This window comes from Vulpes lagopus, chromosome 1 (genome assembly GCF_018345385.1).
Source record: "Vulpes lagopus strain Blue_001 chromosome 1, ASM1834538v1, whole genome shotgun sequence".
Taxonomy (NCBI): domain Eukaryota; kingdom Metazoa; phylum Chordata; class Mammalia; order Carnivora; family Canidae; genus Vulpes; species Vulpes lagopus.
The window spans coordinates 48,677,387-48,695,759 of NC_054824.1; the positions used below are offsets into that span (position 1 = coordinate 48,677,387).

Genomic DNA, 18,373 nt, shown 5'->3' on the forward strand with positions numbered 1-18,373 from the left:
AAATCTTTCCACACAGGGTGGGGCTCAAACGTACAACCCTATGATCAAGAGTTGGATGCTCCACCAACTGAGCCAGCCAGACCCCCTTGTTCAAATTTATTTAACAAGCATTTTCTGTGTGAGCCACCATGCCAAGCACTGTGCATACTGCATCTCATTTAAAGTTCGTAACTCACAGGCCCATTATCATCCTGACTTTACAGTTGGGTCAGTCAGGGACGTTGGTGGGGCCCTCTGCTGATAAGAGCTTGGGCTGGGAGCTCGCCAGCTCTTTCTGCAGCAAAGCTTAAGGCCACTACATACGTACCAGGGCCGTACCCTCTTTAGACCTGAGGTCTGACGATTACATTTGGAGATGTATTTATAATACTCCCTGGATTAGAATTCTGGGTCAATTTTCCAATGCCAAGTTTCTCAATCTTTCCTGACAGGTTTTGTTGAATTCCTGCACAAATTGTGCCCAACTTAGTTGCAGATTAAAGCAGGACTAGATACTAAAATTGGCCCTCACCCAACAGCTGTGAGTGAATGCCATCGTGATTTGAATGCCAACTATATGCAAGTGAAATATGTTTGCTACAAGATTTAGGCTTTTAAAATTTGTTAGTTGTTAAGTAAGCTCTCCACCCAATGTGGGGCTTGACTTCGTAAACCCGAGATCAATAGTAGTATGCTCTATTGATGGAGTCAGCCAGGCATCCCCGATATTTAGTGGTTTGAGGTGGATAACTGAAGACTGGTGTGGCCCAGTTCAGGTCGTTTACTCTTTGGTCATGACTGAAAACTTAATATGTCCCTAAACAGAGGTCCATTTCATTTTACTTGCTTGTTCTGAATAGACACACACAAACAAGTTCAATCTCACTGCCCTTGTTGCCTTTTCTTTTCCAAAATTCTCAGCTTTTACTTTCATTTTTGTCTTTGAATAACTGCAAAATTCAGCCTCCAAAAATAGCATTATCACATATGTGCACTCCAAATGTATCAGCATTTGTCACAGTCATCTCAAAGGGATACATGCGTGGATATTTCCTACTTAAAAATCATTGCATGTACTTATTTGCCAGATCCTCATTCTGTTACTTTCAGGGGTTGTTAAAATTATTTCATGCTTTCCAATTTTAAAACGTTAAAGCAGAATTCTCTAGTCGATCATCTCTGTCGGGTGAATTCCAAGCATTTTGAGCTAGCTTGAGCTGCATCAATAGAGAGGACCCTGTCTGCACTCATTATTGTGTCCCTCAGCAGAATACCTCACTTGGCCAATGTATTCCTGAAGGACATCATTCCAGTGGAAGACAGTGTGAAGGGCGCCCCCTAGAGGATACAATATTGGTACTGGGAGGGAAGCAAGGCCCAGATTACACTCATTACCGTTTCGCTCTCTTCCTTTCTTCCTATCCCTCTGAAAGCTTTCAGGATTTTTCCTTCTTTTTTCAACGTCAAGGGTTCCGATGTTAAAATAGCAGGAGGGTCAACTGCACAGTCGTCAGATTGGACAGCATTGTTACTTTGTCCTCAGTTGATGCACACTGAGTGCTCTTCTGTGAACTCTGCAGGTCCTGCTAGCTACCTATTAGAAGAGCCAGGGTATAAATGGGGACTCTACTGGGAAGCAGTGCTTATGAGGGATGGCAGCATGGCTCTCCTAAAACTGTATGCTACATTCTAGAAATGCTATGAAATTGGAATGGGGCTATTAGGGAACATATGAATAAAAGACAATATACTCTGAATTCCATTATAGTCCCAAACTATTATTTATCTAAAAAATGACAGATAAAGGTAAAACGTGATTCTTGGTAGTTTCATCATTTAAAAAGAAGTTACACTTCCATTCTTTTTTATTTCTTAAAGATTTATTTATTTGAGAGACAGTGAGTGAAAGAGTGCATGTGAGCAGGGGAAGGGGCAAAGGGAGAGGGAGAGAGAGTCCTCAGCAGACTGTGCTGAACGTGGGGCCCAACTTGGGGCTTGATCTCTCCACCCATGAGATCATGACCTGAGCTGAAACCATAGTCAGATGCTCACTGACTGAGCCATCCAGGCACCTCATACGTCCATTCTGTTTGTTTGTTTGTTTGTTTGTTTTAAAGATTTTATTTATTTGACAGAGCAAGAGAGGGAAAGAGAGAGCACAAGCAGGGGGAGCAGTAGAGAGTGAGGGAGAAGCAGATTTCCTGCTGAGCAGGGAGCCCAACACCAGGGCTCAATCTCAAGATCACAACCTGAGCTGAAGGCAGATGCTTAACCAACTGAGCACCCACATCCATTCTTATAATAAATGAAAATGTTAAGTATTAACACATTGAGGTCCCTGCCCCTTGAATTTGTCCCACGCTGGAAGTACAAAGCTGGAAATGCTGAAGTCTAAGGACTGAGGTGGCTTGGAGATGAGAGGTCACAGCTCTTCAAGTCAGTGATAAGGAATGGCCTCTAATAAAACTCCGTTGCAAAAAATGGTAAAGGAACAGTGTGAAGAGCACAAAGGTTGAGGAGGAAGAGCCTGAATACTCTGTGGTAGAGAATGTCCTATGTTGACATGGAGTGAATGAGTGAATGGGAAGGGGGAGTATTTTCCAGGGTAGAAGGGATTTAAAGATGCTGACAGTCCTAGAGAACTTGGAAGAAAACTTGATTGTTGGTTCTTCATTTTCAAAAAACTGATAAAGATGGCACAGAAAGAAAACCTTTATCTGACAGTGAACCTGATGATAGCAAATGAGAGTCAACTGACAAATCAAGAAGCTTTGCCACAGTTATCAAGGAGAATGAATGTTTCCCATGAAATGGAAAGATTTAAATGAGGCAGGCTTAGCAATGGCAATCAAAAACATAATGTTCTGAGATTGTAATTGCTTCTTATGAAGAGAGACTAATTTGACATTTTTGGCCAAAAAATGAAGCTCAATGTCGTTTGCATTGAGAGATCTAAATATATAAAACCAATCTGGATGTTGACTCCCCCACCCCCCCACCCCCAATGTGAAAGAATACCTACATTCCCATGAAAATGGAGTCTGATGTATTCATTTTGAAGAAGTATTTGAGGGGGAGTTAAGGTTTTTGTGTATCAATAGTATTAGTTACTTCAAACAAAAGTGTTCTAAAGTTGCTTCATTTATCACAGATAATAGAATAATCAATACATTGGTTAGCCTTGTTAGTAAACAAACGCAAACTAAATTAAGGTGTTTCTTATCTATTGTTAGGAAAAAATAACGCTCAGTTCTGGAAAGCTTCTAGTGAAACAGCTACACTTTAATTACTGAAGACAGTATAAACTGATGTAACGTTTGAAAATGTATATATACCTTTGACCCAATAAGTCCCACTACTGGGAATTTACATAAAGAAAATCAGAAACAAAGAAGGAAAAAAGTTTCTGTATATAAGTATGTTGCAGGAATAAGCAACAAATTAGAACAACCTAAAAGTCTATTAAGGGGAATAGGTAAGTAAATTATACAACCATACAGAATAGAGGTTTTAAAGTTGACAATTAGACTTTATAGCAGCATTTTTTTTTTAAAGGCAAGGTACAACACTGTTTTTTGTAATGATTAAAAATTTAGAGAAATTATGCACTTGGAAAAAGATGAGGTGGAAATATAGTTGTTCACAGTGATAATATTAGAGTTGAATTCTCTCACACTTTACGCCAAGTTTTTATATGATTCAAGACTTATATTCATATTATCAGACGCATAAATCTTAAATTCAAAATAATTTGATAGATGTCCAAAAAAAGTGCTTTCTGAAAAAGATAATGTAGGGAAAGTTTCTTACTTTGTGATTTCTTCTGTCCTTTTAAGCACACCACATAGTTAACAGTAGATGTGTGGTGGTAAGTTTGTGTGCTGCCTAAGGTCAAGAATTTCTAGTCAACCTAATGCCCCATGTGCCCGAGTATCTCCATGCCAGACAAAGCCCAGGACAGAACAATAATGCTTTGTGCCCAGGCTGAGCAGTTACTCTTTCCTATATACTAAGTATTCATCCACAGAATAGTAAAAAATATATATATATTAGATGCTAGAGCCTAACACAAGACAAGAATCCATTCTAAAAACTTCTAGAAAGATAATTAAAATATTTCTAGTTTTAATTGTATCACTCACAAAACTGATGACACTGGAATATTTTCCTCATCTGAAACAACAATCAATATCAAAGGTTATACCTAACATAAAGAACTAGTGTTTAATCATTTTTATGCCATTATTTTTAAATGCTCTTATGTTTCAAAACTAATTAAATTTGCCTTCAGCATTTTGTTGCAGAGTTTTGGAACCAGCTCCTTTAGAATGCTCTAACAGCTTGATGGCCTTGTCAGAGTTTTCAATATTTCTAAGCAGGGTCTCTAATCTTCTCTTAATTTTCTTCTGGTCTTCAAGAGCACAGCCAATTACTATGGACTGAAACTTCTGGTCAACAGGCCCCGGTGGCACCTCGGATGAACACGCACTGTACAGGGACATCAAGTGACTCCTGGCATTTCCCAAATCATCCAGAAACTTACTGACCACCTCGTCAATAATCCTGGTGGCATGCTTTAGGGATTCTTGCTGCTGGGGGTTTCTGATTGTTTCTACTGAAACTTCAACGGTGAGGGTTCGTCCCATCAAACGGTTTGCTGTCAGATTTAATTCTTCTCTTTCTCCTAAACATGGAAAGTTTGAAATATCAATCAATATGAGACATAAACTTACCTATATTGAAAACATTTAGGCATTCATTTATGGCTAAAGTTATTTTCTGTAAGCACCTTGGCTACAACATTTTTAAATGTAAAAGTCAAAATTATAGCACATAAGATTAACTAATGAACTGTATTATATTACAGAGAGAGGTTGCAGAATACCTTTCCCTGAAAGTCTATTTTTTTTTATTATTTATTTTTTTTTAAATTATTTCATTTTTTGAGAGAGAGGGAGAGTGAGCACATATGTGTGCAGGTGGGAAAGGGGCAGAAGGAGAGGGAGACAGACCATCTCAAGCAGGCTTCATGTGTAGCGTGTGAGCCTGATGTGGGGATTGATCTCACAACCGTGAGATCATGACCTGAGCCGAAATCCAGAGTTGGAGTGCTTAATGGACTGAGCCACCCAGGCACCATTCTCTGACAACTTTTATACATGGGATACCAGATGACTTTTCCAAGTGGGCACGTTTGAAAAAGTGTGGGCAGGTATGCATTTCTAACTCGGATGGAGATCAAGTCTTAACATAGAGCAAATGGCGTGCATAACCAGGGTTTTGTGCTGGTTACAAGAGATCAGATGCAGTGGATCTCTTGATAAGGTTGTGCATGTAGGGGAGGAAAAATAATTTTCCCTGTACCTTTCTGAGTTCTTGGCTGAGAAACCCTGTAATAAAAGACAGATTAACAAGAAAAAAAGCAGAAGCTTATTAACATGTATACTTCACATATACATAGCAGAATTTTAGGGACACTGAGATGGCCTCCCTCACAGATGGATAGTCCAAGCCACCACCTTAAAAACCATCTTCAGCTAAGGAGTAAGATGTTGAGGGAGGCCTTCCCCTCCTTAGTGAGGTTACCAGTAAAAGCAGGATAAACCAGGGAAGGGTTGTTTTGCCTTTGGCGTATATAAGGGTTTCTTGTGATTTACAGTTATCCTTCCTGGTATACAGAGGCAGGCACCCTTACAAATGGAAATATCCCTTATAAATGTAAACTTCCCTTACAAACAAGTAACTTCTATTCTGTTTTCAGAGCTTCTCCTGTGTCTGCAGTTTCTCAAAAATAATCAGCTTGAAATAATTCTTATGCCAAAGAGGCAAAATTTGAGGTGGTATATTTTGCATGGATATCAGAATACAATGCTCCAATTTTGGCTGAAAAAAACATAACCATGATGGTGGAGAAAAAGCTGGCCTCAAAATTCGGCAGTGACTTCATCCTTTCCAGGGAAATTTAAGCAGGCCAGTGGTTTCTAAGTCTTGGCCAGCACAGAGAGGCAATGGTGGGAAAAAGGATCCACATTTCATTATTTACATGAAAAAGTCAGCAATCTCCTCTTTGTCCTGTTCTGTAACTCCCTTCTTAATTCATCAATCTTTGGCCAGGATGATGAAAAGACCGGCCAGATCTTGATCCTGCCATGTGTGTCTAACCGTGCAGGGCCTGGAGTTAAACTGTACACTCGTGGCACCAGCTGTTGGACCATGAGCTTGTCTAGGGAGGCCCTGGAGCAACCAAATTAGGAAGATCGCCGCCAGTGAAAGGAAATACAAGTGCCCTATTCCTCCATGGAAAGTCATGCTTTTCATATAGCACATTTTTACATTAATGGGGTTTTATTGGGTCCATTATTTCTTTCCCCTGCATTTTATCTCAATACCTCAACCCCTCTCGTTTGTCCTCTCTGCTCATACAGCTTGTATCATCCAGTAACTTCTGAGGAATTGAAGTCAGGACTGTAAACCTGAGGTCAAAGGCATCACCTTACTGCTTGGGACCACCTCTTCTGGAGCTTGGAGGCCTTTTTTTTTTTTTTTTTTTTTTTTTTTTAACATTTCTAACCATGCCCTTGAGGTAGGGAGCAGGCCAGAAGGGTGACCTCTGGGTAAATCGTTCTTGTAATAATAAATTGACAGCTGTTGTCCGCTACTCACGGGAAATGCTGAAGCCAAGTGTACTCATTCCTCAAGTCAAGTGAAAATGGACCCACACTTATCCTAAATCCCATGAAAGAGTGGAAAAGATGAGCTCCCTTCTGTGGAAATGCTCTCACCGTCGCTGATCTGCCTCATATCCTGGCTATTCTGGATGCTGTGGATCATTTCCAGGAGGATTTCTTTCTCTTGCTCAACAGCAGTTGCGGCTTCTCTCAAGGCTTCCACCCTATATAAATTGGGAAAACAAAAGTTATCACAGGGAAGTTTCCTTTTCCTCATCTCTATTATTTGCTCCATCTCAAGTTTAAAGATCCTTAGGAACACTTTTGAAAAGTTCTTTATTCTTTTTAAAAAACTTAAAAATTTTTCAGGCAACCCTCTTGGGGCCCACCCTCTTCGGGAGCTTTGTACCATCACTTTACTATCGCTCAATAAACTCTGCTTTGCTGCCTGTCAAAAAAATATATATTAAAATTTTTTTTCTACTGTTTTAAATCCACCCACCCCAGTTTCATTTTCCTCCTCACATGTATGGCATTCTATTTAGTGTTTATCTATTTTGTATTCGTTCATAACAAAATCTGTATTTGTGTTTTCATCTATTTTCAATTTATATTTCACTGTTTCTTTTTTCACTCAGCATTTTATTAAGAACCATCCAGATTCCTATGTGAATATCTAATCAGTAGCTTCTGATTGCTGCATGATACTCCATGTATATTCACCTGCTTTCACCTCCTCTCTCCCAGTGGAAATGCTTACCATGTCCCCTTACTTGTCATAAGCACAAAAAAGCACTTCAATGAATACAGGTCCCCTATGGACTTGAATGAGAACCTTCTTAGGATTTATCCCAGGGCAGAACTGCTGAGACACAGGGTATGTGCACCCACCATTTAATTCGGTACTACCACTGTTCTCCAGAATGGCCACACTAGACCACTGTTGGGAAGCAAGTATTTTTGTCCCCTCAAAGGTTCTTCTAACTGGACTAAGAATCAAATTGACATGAGACAATTTACAGGAGAAAATCAAATTTAATAGTGTACCTAGGGGAATCCACATACACATGGAAATTCCAAAGACAACTAGGCAAAATGAGGTATACCTATTATTCTGAAAAGAAGGAGAAGGGGGTTAATGGTCTGGGACTTCAAAGAAAAGGAACGCAGGGTGATAAGAAGAGCAGATGTTTGGTAATTAGATGTTTGCCCTGCCATACAGATGGGCCACTCAGATAAAATTTATCTCTGCTTATAACCTTTATTCTGGGAAAGACCCCTAATTTAGATTCTTCTGTGCGGTTAAGGGAGGGGCAGAAGTTTCTCCTGAGCCTGCAGGCTCTCAAGTGCCTTCATTCAGCTCAAAAGAACCCACATGCCAAAGTGGCACATTCTGGGGAGCCCTGTCCTGAACCCCTTCACAATATTCCCAGCAGCAAAGCATTGGAATCCCTGTGTTCCCACATCCCTACCAACACTCAGCATCTTCCAATTTCCTATTTGTTGCCAGTCTACTAAGTATACAGTGATATATTCATAATTAATCTGCATGTCTTTCATTACTAATAATTTTGGACATCTCTTTGTATTCTTGTTAGCCTGTTCACAGCCTTTGCCTATTTTGTTTTTTCTTTTTTAAATGGGGGTTACTGTCCTCTTGCTGATTTGCATACTCAAGGAATTAGTCCCATGTTAGTTACAGACATTGTTTTTTTTTTTTTTTTTTTTTTTTTTTTAGTTACAGACATTGTAATAATCTTCTTCCATCCTATCATAGATGAATTTTGCCTGGGATATTCTTCACTGAATAGATATCCTTACTTTGAAGTGATCAAATTAATACTTTCTTGGTTTTGTTTGCCTTGTGGTTTATGCTTCTGAAGGGTCTTTACATCTGAGGTCATAAGGTATTTTCCTACATTTCTTTCTATTAACTTCATTGTTTTACTTTTCTCATATTTATGGCTTAGTCCATCTAGAATCCACCTGTCTGTGTTTAGGTAAGGATTTTTTGTTTTATTTTTCTCCAAATAGTGAACCATTTCCAACATTATATCCACCAAAAATCCATCTTTCCTCTGATTTATACATTGTCTACTCTGAAATCTCTGTTCCATCTAGTAGTGTATCTAACTGCTCTTACACCAATACCCATTTAAAAAAAATACCAATAGCCTTGTAATATGCCTTAATATTTGGTAGAACCAGCCCTCTAATCTTCTTTAAAGATAGTTATTTAGAGTTTTAGTCTTCCATATTAACTCTCGAGTAAGTTTATCAGGTTTCTCAAAGAACTGGGGTAAATATGGCATCTTTAGAATATTGTCATTTCGGGATGCCTGGGTGGCTCAGCGGTTGGGCATCTGCCTTTGGCTCAGGGTGTGATCCTGAGGCCCCGGGATCCAGACCCACATTGGGCTCCCTGCATGGAGCCTGCTTCTCCCTCTGCCTGTGTCTCCTCTCTCTCTGTGTCTCTCATGAATAAATAAATAGAATCTTTAAAAAAAAAAGATAGAATATTGTCATTTCACCCATCTATATATTCAGATCATCTTCCATATTCTTTATTAGAATTTTGAAGTAGTCTTTTTTTTTTTTTTTTTTTTAAGATTTTATGTATTTATTTTGAGAGAGAGAGACAGGCAGCACACAAGCAGCAGGGAGCAAGAAAGGGAGAAGTAGACTCCCCCCTGAGCACGGAGCCTGACATGGGGTTCCATCTCAGGACCCTGGGATCATGACCTGAGCTGGGCAGATGCTTAACTGAGCCACTCAGGTGCCCTGAAGTTTTCTTAACAGTCTTTGTGGACACTTTTGAGTGCTTTGATCCTTTGTGGATACTGTTATTGTGAATAATACATTTTATTTATTATAATTATCTTTAATGTTTTTATTTTTTTTAAGTTTTTTGAAAAGTAATCTCTACACCCAATGTGGGACTCAAGCTCATGACCCCAAGATCAAAAGTTGCATGCTCTTCAGACTGAACAAACCAGGTGCCCTATTTTAAATTATAATTTCTCACTTGTTATTGCTGGTTAGGAAAACAGAAAATGCTGTTTTTTGTAAGGTTCATCTTGTAATTGGTAACAGATTTATTAATTTTAATTTGTCTTTTTTTAATATTTTATTTATTTATTCATGGGAGACACACACACACACACACAGAGAGAGAGAGAGAGAGGGGCAGAGACACAGGCAGAGGGAGAAGCTCCCTGCATGGAGCCTGACGTGGGACTTGATACCGGGTCTCCAGGATCAGGCCCTGGGCTGAAGGCGGCGCTAAACCGCTGAGCCACCCGGGCTGTCCAATGATTTGTCTTTTGATTCTTCTAGATTGATGATCATATAATCTACACAAAATGACAGGTTTAATCTCTTCCTTTTAAATCTTACTAGCTTATATCTCTTTATAGTATTGACTAAAATCCTCTGTTACTTTATTACACAGTGGTGATGAGAGACGGAGTCTTTGTCTTTTCCTGAATTTAAAGGAAATGCCTGTGTAGGTTTTTGGTCTAAAGCCCGTATCAAACTACAGAAGCACTACTTTCCCTAACTCCCTCAAGTATAAACACACATGAACTTAACTATACATACACATGAACACAGTCACTAAAGAACAAAATTGTGGAATCATGAAAGCAAGAGAAAGGAAAATCCTGTATATTTAAAGTGCTTTGTTTTCAGGGCACTTCTTGTTATATGTTATCCCATAAATAAGTTGCCAACTTTTCCAAAATGAACACTGACAGACTTACCCTTAGTATTCAGATAGCCTTAGAAATATGAGATCATGGAAGATCTAATCCTGATTGCTGCCATAAGTGGGCACAGAAGGAACAACTTCACTAATGTTTGAGCACATGTCCATTCCATTTAAGCCCTCCCCTACCCATCCCAACCCCACATTTGCCTTTTCCCCAACAGCCATCCACCTGTTATACCCCAAAATAGCACTGATAGGTCACAAAGTCACAGGTTCTCTTTGTTCATCAAGATACTAAATATATGCTGAACTTTGTATTTATAAGAGCTGGGAAAACCAAAGAGCTGGTAAGAATCTTATGTGACAAATGTGGCTGGAAAATACAATAAAAAACAATATTCTATAAAATAGAATACAACAGCAGGCCCACTTCAGTATCATTATGTACACATTTTATGTTGGCAAACTCTCAGACAGATAAACTAGGGCCCAGTATATCTGAGAGAGATTGAGTTGGCACTAACATGAAATATTCATGCTAAAAACACAAACCATGACTCTGGTGTTTAAATGACACAGATGAATCATGTAATTGGTAAATGAGAAGATGCTGAAAGAAGAAATGAATTTTTCAAGACTCTTGAGTTTGTACTCAAATGTACCATTGTACATTGATAGAGAATTTAATGCTATTCAAAAACGGAAGGCTTCATTTACAACATGTTACAAGAGTTAAATTCAGGGGGTTGTTAACAAGAAAATGGTTTAAAAGGACACACTCTAGAAAAAAACATAAATATCATATAAGGAAGATATTTTGTTGTTAAATGAGACCAAATACAGCAGACAATAGATGGAATGTTGAAGTCTTGTGGTTTTTTGGTTTTCCCCCAATGCTAGAAATTGCCAGGGTGTTTTCTCTGCGAAAAACAGATTTCATCTTGTGTGGACCTTCTTATATATGTTTTTGTATTTACCTTTTTCATTTCATAGTAAAGGTAAAACGCCATTCTTCAGAATGTAAAGAATTTTAAGGGATTTTATTTTGTTTTGTTTTTTGGTACCACTGACATTTGCTGTTCTCTCTAGCTGAACCTAAATTTCTACTTAGTTTATTTAAGTAATATTTGTACTGCTTCTCAGTTACTGAGATCCTTAAATTCATCTCACATATAAATCCTTCTGTCTACAACCTTTTCATTTAGTTCTAGAAAATCGTTAGATACTATATGGCTACAGTATCTTCAAATATTCCGTTTTCCATTATATTATTTTCTTCTGGAACTCTGGTTAGACAAGTGTTGAGCCATTTCACTTTATCCTTCATGTTCTTTAACACATCATTTGACAATACTTCTCTTGGCGGGGAAGGGTGGTTCTGTTTTTACTAACAGATCCTAGAAGAGCTACATTTCCAAAATTGGGAAGAACTTCTCCTCATACCAAGGCTGGCCCGGGTTGTACTTCTGGAAAACTCTCTGCATGAAATTACAATGAAGCCAGCTATGACAGAAAGAAATTTTAGTCAGAAAATTCTTATGAGGGCAAAACTGAAGTGCACCCATCCTTGGCTAGTCTTCAGGTCTCCCATACCTCACAAATCTCTGCAGCCTAGCTATCAAAAAGACACGTTGTTGAGAGATTTATAGGCCGGACAGTGACTTCACCAGACTGAGGTTATTGCGGATCCATCCAGTGGGTGAAGTATGCAACTCCTGATCTCAGGGTTGTGGGTTTGAGCCCCATGTTGGGTGCAGAGATTATTTAAAAATAAAATCTTTACGGATGCCTGGATGGCTCAGCGGTTGAGTGTCTGCCTTTGGCTCAGGGCATGATCCCGGAATTCTGGGATCAAGTCCCACAAATGGTTTCCTGCATGAAGCCTACTTCTCCCTCTGCCTGTGTCTCTGCCTCTCTCTTTGTGTCTCTCATGAATAAATAAATAAAATCTTTAAAAAAAAAAATAAAATCTTTAAAAATTTTTTTGAAAATTGAACTACCTTATGATCCAGTAGTCACGCTATTGGGTAATATCCTAAAAATATGAAAACACAAATTAGAAGGGATATGTGTACTTTTATGTTTATTGCAGAATTATTTACAATAGCTTCATTATGGAAGTAGCCCAAGTGTCCATCAATACACGAATGGATAAAGAAGATGTGTGGTTTGTTTTTTTTTAAGATTTTATTTATTTATTCATGAGAGACAGAGAGAGAGAGAGAGAGAGAGAGAGAGAGAGGCGGAGACACAGGCAGAGGGAGAAGCAGGCTCCACTCAGGGAGCCTGACATGGGACTCGATCCCGGGTCTCCAGGATCACACCCTGGACTGAATGCAGCGCTAAACCGCTGAGCCATGCAGGATGCCCCAGATGTGTTAAATAAACAGAGAATATTATTCAGCAAGAATGAAATCTTGCCATTTGCAACAACATGGATGGAGCTACAGAGTATAAGGCTAAGCAAAGTAAGTCGGTCAGTGAAAGACAAATTAGGTATGATTTCACTCATACATGGCACTTAAGAAACAAATGAAAAAGGGGGAGAAAAAAAGAGACATACCAAAAAAATAGACTCCTATTTATAGAAAACAAATGGCCAGTTACCAGGGGGAGGCAGGGTGAAATAGGTGAAGGGGACTGAAGAGGATTAAGAGTACACATGTCTCTCTCTCTTTTTCATTAAGATATTATTTAAAGTAATTACTATACCCAACATGGGGCTTGAACTTACAACCCTGAGATCATGAGTCACATGCTCTGACTGAGCCAGCCAGGCACACTAAGAGTACACTTATCTGGAGGAGCACTGAGTGATGTAAGAATTGTTGAATCACTAAATTGTGCACCTGAAACTAATATAACACTGTATGTTAACTACACTGGAATTAAAATTAAAAGTTATAATAAAAAAATACTCTTGTGAGGTGCTTAGGTGGCTCAGTCAGCTGAGTGCCTGACTCGATTTTGGCTCAGGTCATGAACTCAGGGTCCTGGGATTGAGCCCCATACTGGGCTGTGCAGCGGGGAGTCCACTTTAGGATTCTCTCCTTCTCCCTCTACCCCTCTCCCTGCTCTCTTTCTCTCTCATAAATGAACCTTTTAAAAAAATTCTTGTATCTAAAGAATGCTACAAAGATCACTTATATTCTTGGCAACGTAAGATTTTGGTAAGTTTTCCTAATCACCACCAAAATATTAAAATACATTCACCACTGAGACCCTTTAGTGTAAAAATGAAACTGGTGTTTAACGGGACTGCTGTTAGGAGCTACTCATCAGTACTGTGGCCTTCAGCAAAACCACTCAATCCCCCTGGACCTCAGTTCTCTTATTTCTAAGAGAGATTAACATACATGTGTCCTTCTCTACTTCAAAGGATTTTGTAAGGTTCAAATAACAATGTACCTATGAAATGCTCTTTTAAATTATAGGCTGTTGTTCAGTATTAACTATGATGCCACTTGTTTTGCAACTTCTGGGAGACACCCTAAGAAACTTTCAGCAACAGGAAACTTCTGACCAAATGATCCGTATCACTCCAGGCCCCCACCATTCATTCCCTGGCTGCTGAGGAAAGTCACTGCAGATGGCTGACAGGAGGCAGAAGGAGCTAAGACAGTTTGGGGAGTTTCCCCAGTTTGGGGAAATTCGTGAACAATCAATCTCCCAGGCCTAACATCTTCCTCTCTGCCATCTTCCACAACCCATAAACATCTTCATTACTGTTCAGAACCTTCTAGGGGCCACTCAGTACTTGGCACTCACTAGGTGTTCGATATTTACTAAATTTGACAACCAATTTAAATGGAATTATTGGGGTGCCTGGCTGGCTCAGTTGGTGGCAGCATGTGACTCTTGGGTTGTAAGTTTAAGTTCCATGTTGGGTGTAGAGATTAGTTAAAAATAAAATCCTTAAAAAATAAATAGAAAAACAAATGGAATTTTTACCTCTTTCAGTAAAATCATATATTCATCCATATACTATTCCTACATTTTGAAATACTTTAAGCAGAAATAGTTAGGGATCTCTGCCTGGGTGAAGAAAGACAGATACAGCTTTCTTGACATAAGAAGAGTCATGTTAGGCCCCCAGCCATCTTGTGAAAGAATGTGAGAAGAGTCACCATGACGCCAGGAGATAGCCTCATCATATTCAGAAGTGAAGACAGACCTAATGCACACTCTTGAGTATCTCTGTAGGATTTAAACCTGTGAGCACTCAGATACCAAACCAACTGGAGCCAGAGAACTGACGACGCTCAAACCTTGATGGCCCATGTGACTTTGACTTGGACTTAGTCACCCCAATTCCATTCTGTATGCCCCAGTGTGCAAGCCTCTTCATGAATATGTACGCACCCTTAACTTAAAACTTCCCCAATTTTGTTGTTTCGGGAGTCACTTCTTTGGGAAAGATCCCCATGTTCTCCCCTTTATTTGTTGCAAGTAAAACCCTTCCTTTTCCTATTCTTTGTTTGGTTATGTCTTTTGGCTTGATACCTGACAAGAGGCAAATCCTGGTAACAATAAGACACATCTAATTTTAAGAAAATTCAGGGATGAATTATTAAGCTCTACAGCCAGTCTTCCTGTGTTCTAACTGGGGAACCCTAGACAACTCATTTAACTTCCTAAGATTCAATTTCCCATTTGGAGAATGGAGGTGAAAGTAACTTCCACAAAGGAATGGGGCCTGGTATAGAGTCAGTGCTCATTTAATGAATCAATGTTAGCATATATTATTTATAAATTAGGGTGCACTGAGCCACTAAAGAATGCAAAACTCGGACACCATTTAGAACTGGTCCAAAAACAGGGAGAGAGGGGTGCCTGGGGGCTCAGTCTGTTAAGACTGGTTTCGTTCGGCTCAGGTGGTGATCTCCGGGTTGTGAGGTGGAGCCCCATATGGGGCTCAGCACTGAGTCTACTTGAGATTCTTTCTCCCTCCCTCTCCCTCCTCCTGTGCTCTTCCCACCTGCCCCCCCACAATCCGCTCACTCTTGAATAAAAATACAATCTTAAAAAAAAAAAAGAGAGAGAGAGAGAGAGAAAGAAATCATTTTTAAGAGGAAGGAATCATTTTTAAGAGGAAGGAATCATTTTTAAGAGGAAGCAAAAAATGAAAAGAGGTGGAGTCAAGAAAGAGGCTAGTGTCATGGTAAAGTATTAGAAACAAATGGAATTCCTTCAACAATATAGAATGCTGCCATACGTGATTAAAAAATCACGCCCACCATTAGGCATAAAGCATTTAGCGTAATTCTGTCTTTAGTCTCATATGGAAGAAGGTCTACCACTAGTGATAAAATCAGTTGGGGAACTACATGCAAACTTTAAGTATCAAACTACAGTGTTTTATTCTACCTAAAACAATGCTTTATGAGTCATCCTTAATATGAAATTGAACTATTAGAGCTAAATTACCTATATGTTTCTTTTACAAATCTTCTAGGCATGATGCTAGTTTTTAACAATGTGGTGCTCTGTGATACTGCCCATGTAGTTTCAAAGGAACTTTAACGGATCATTAGTATTTTTCTTTATTTTTACTACCTTTTAAAACACTTCCTTAGATCACAATTACTTTTTAAAATTTTTACTTATTTTTTTAAAACTCAATTTCACTTTATTTTATTTTATTTTTTAAAGATTTTATTTATGTATTCATGAGAAACACACAGAGAGAGGGAGAGGCAGAGACACAGGAAGAGGGAGAAGCAGGCTCCAGGCAGGGAGCCTGACATGGGACTTGATCCGGAGGCTCCAGGATCAGGCCCTGGGCTGAAGGTGGCGCTAAACCGCTGAGCCACCTGGGCTGCCCTACATTTTTTTTTTTTTAAAGGAAGAAACAAAGCTTACAAAACTCTAAAACTACTAACGTAGTCCTTAAAATGAGCAATTAGCACATTTTAGTCTTTCCTCCTCAGCTCAAGGGTTAATTAAGCAAGTCATAATCTAATCACTGGTATAATAATCAGTTCACTTTACATTAATCAAATATTAGAATATACGAATACTCAAAACCAGAGGCCTTCTTTTAAAGATGAGTACCTGACTGCTTTTGTGTCTATCAGACACGAGATGTTAATTCAAGTTTGAGGGGAATGACTCAGCTTGAAGAAGGGAGGGGCAACGTTCCTCATTCCTTTCAGAAAAAAATCTTTTCTGATAGTGCGGAGAGAGCCCTGAAATGGTTCGGAACACATTATCAAAGTTCTAAACACCTGGGGAGATGTGTGAATTACTTGTAATGTGCTGCTCCACCGAAAGAAATATTATTCTTTGGGGCGACATTAAGTAGCTGAAGCCACCGATCTCTAGTTTTGTTCCACTTTCTCTGGGGAGTAAATGCATCAAGCTCAACCCAGGGGAAGCATTACTTTTTCTCTGGTTCCATATGTGTCATTCTGGGCAGAACCCTAGAATGTGGTTTTGGACTCCGGTTTCTCTGTTGTCATCCACAAAATCGTTGTGGATGGAGAATTTCTCATTTCCTGACTCTTCTCTCAGGGTAATAATAATAATCATAAATGCCTCAACTGCTGAGATATATTGTGGTTATTAATGCACTCTCCTGGCATATAAACCCCTCTTCTTGCTTTGGTATATAAATTGAGGGAGATAGACATACACGCGCTGCTTCTTAAAATTTTTGGCTGACGTGCTTCTTTGCTCACCCAGAACCCGGTGAAAACTACGGGGTGGGGGGGGGGGGAATCCGTGTAGCCTCAGGGGTTTGTGGAGTCTTAGTAAGATTTTGACCTATCTACACCTGCACACCACTTACACAGTAACTTTGGTGACAAACTCTTAGAGGAAGTACGTGAAAGTTTTTTCAGACGCTGTTAAGGGAAACAAGAATTTCCAAAATTTGCTGTTCGTTATTTAGAAATTGTATATAAGCCTAAGTTAAGGGGGGGGGGGTGAGTGGGAGGAGTAAAAAAAACCAAACAAAACCTATCTTATGCTATCAGGCCAACGACTAGCACTTTCGAGAAGGTGCCTTCTAAGGAAGGAGGTACACAATAAATAGCGAGAAACTAATAGAAGTTCTGAATTCAGTTTGCGGGGTTAGGGGGAAAATGGAAGCCGCAGGGTCTTCCTCCACCAAGTACCCCGCGGCCGTTCACCCCGCGGCCCCTCATCTGTCCTACTCCTCCCTCTTCTTGCTCTCAGACAGATTTCTGGATTTTTACTTTTTCTTTTTCTCTCTCTGTGTTTTGGAGCAAAGAAACTTATCAGTCACATGGGGCGGGGGGGGGGGGCCCTGAACTATCGCCTTTCTTACAGATGCATAGTAGAAAAAGAGAAGTTAGAGACATCTGGGGAGAACCACATAGCGGCACTCAGAAAATTCTAGCCCTTCAGTAGACCCGGGTGTCACGGGGTGTCACGGTCTCTAACCTCCGGGAACGCCACCGTAACTCTTACCTCCCGTGATCCTCTCAGTTCCCCACAGCCCAGGTCTGCTCACGAGAATGTGGCCACCCTTCCCGCGCTCACGGGCTCTCGCTCAGGTCGAGCGCGTTTCCTCTGGCGCGGAGGCGGCGGCCCCCCGGAGCCGGGCGGCACGGCACGGTCTCCGCGGGGAACGAATCTCAGGCGGGCAACTTCTCCGGCCGCAGCCCGCCCGGGGCCGCCCGGGGCCGCGCGGGGCCCGCCCGCGGCGCACGCGCTCCCCCGCCCCGCCGCCCGCCCCGCCGCCCGCGCCGCTCACCTGAGCTCCAGCTGGTCCAGGCTCTCCAGCAGGCGGCTGGAGCGGTCCGCCATGGAGGAGGAGCGGCAGAAGCGCCCCTCGTTGGCTTTCGCGTTGATCTTGGCCTGAGCCATCTGAGCCTCCGAGGCGGGGGCGGCCAAGAGGTCACCGGCCTCTCGGGCGACGTTGAGTGGAGAGTCCGGCGGCCGCAGGCGTCGCCGTCACCGCGCGGGGCGCCCGCCCCCCTCTGACGCCCGCTGGGGGGCGGCCCGGGAGGACGCGCCGACACCGCCGCTGCCGCGTGGCCAAACAAGGACA

At 40.7% G+C, this 18,373-nt stretch overlaps 1 protein-coding gene across 1 annotated transcript; it reads right to left on the minus strand.

Moving 5' to 3' along the window:
- Window positions 1–3,243: 3,243 nt before the first annotated feature.
- Window positions 3,244–18,373, minus strand: BAG2 (BAG cochaperone 2). Its single transcript, XM_041773931.1, has 3 exons — window positions 18,077–18,373; window positions 6,762–6,871; window positions 3,244–4,663 (listed from the first exon to the last, which is right to left on the minus strand). Exons 1-3 carry the CDS (start codon window positions 18,187–18,189, stop codon window positions 4,251–4,253), a joined length of 636 nt encoding a protein of 211 aa, XP_041629865.1. The 5' UTR covers window positions 18,190–18,373; the 3' UTR covers window positions 3,244–4,250.

Bases quoted from the DNA above. Each gene is read 5' to 3' on its own strand.
- BAG2 (XM_041773931.1), bottom strand. From the start codon at position 18,189: ATGGCTCAGGCCAAGATCAACGCGAAAGCCAACGAGGGGCGCTTCTGC. The intron at 6,872-18,076 runs GTGAGCGGCGCG...CAATTTATATAG, and splicing joins CTGGACCAGCTGGAGCTCAG to GGTGGAAGCCTTGAGAGAAG. The intron at 4,664-6,761 runs GTGAGAGCATTT...TTCCATGTTTAG, and splicing joins TATGAGGCAGATCAGCGACG to GAGAAAGAGAAGAATTAAAT.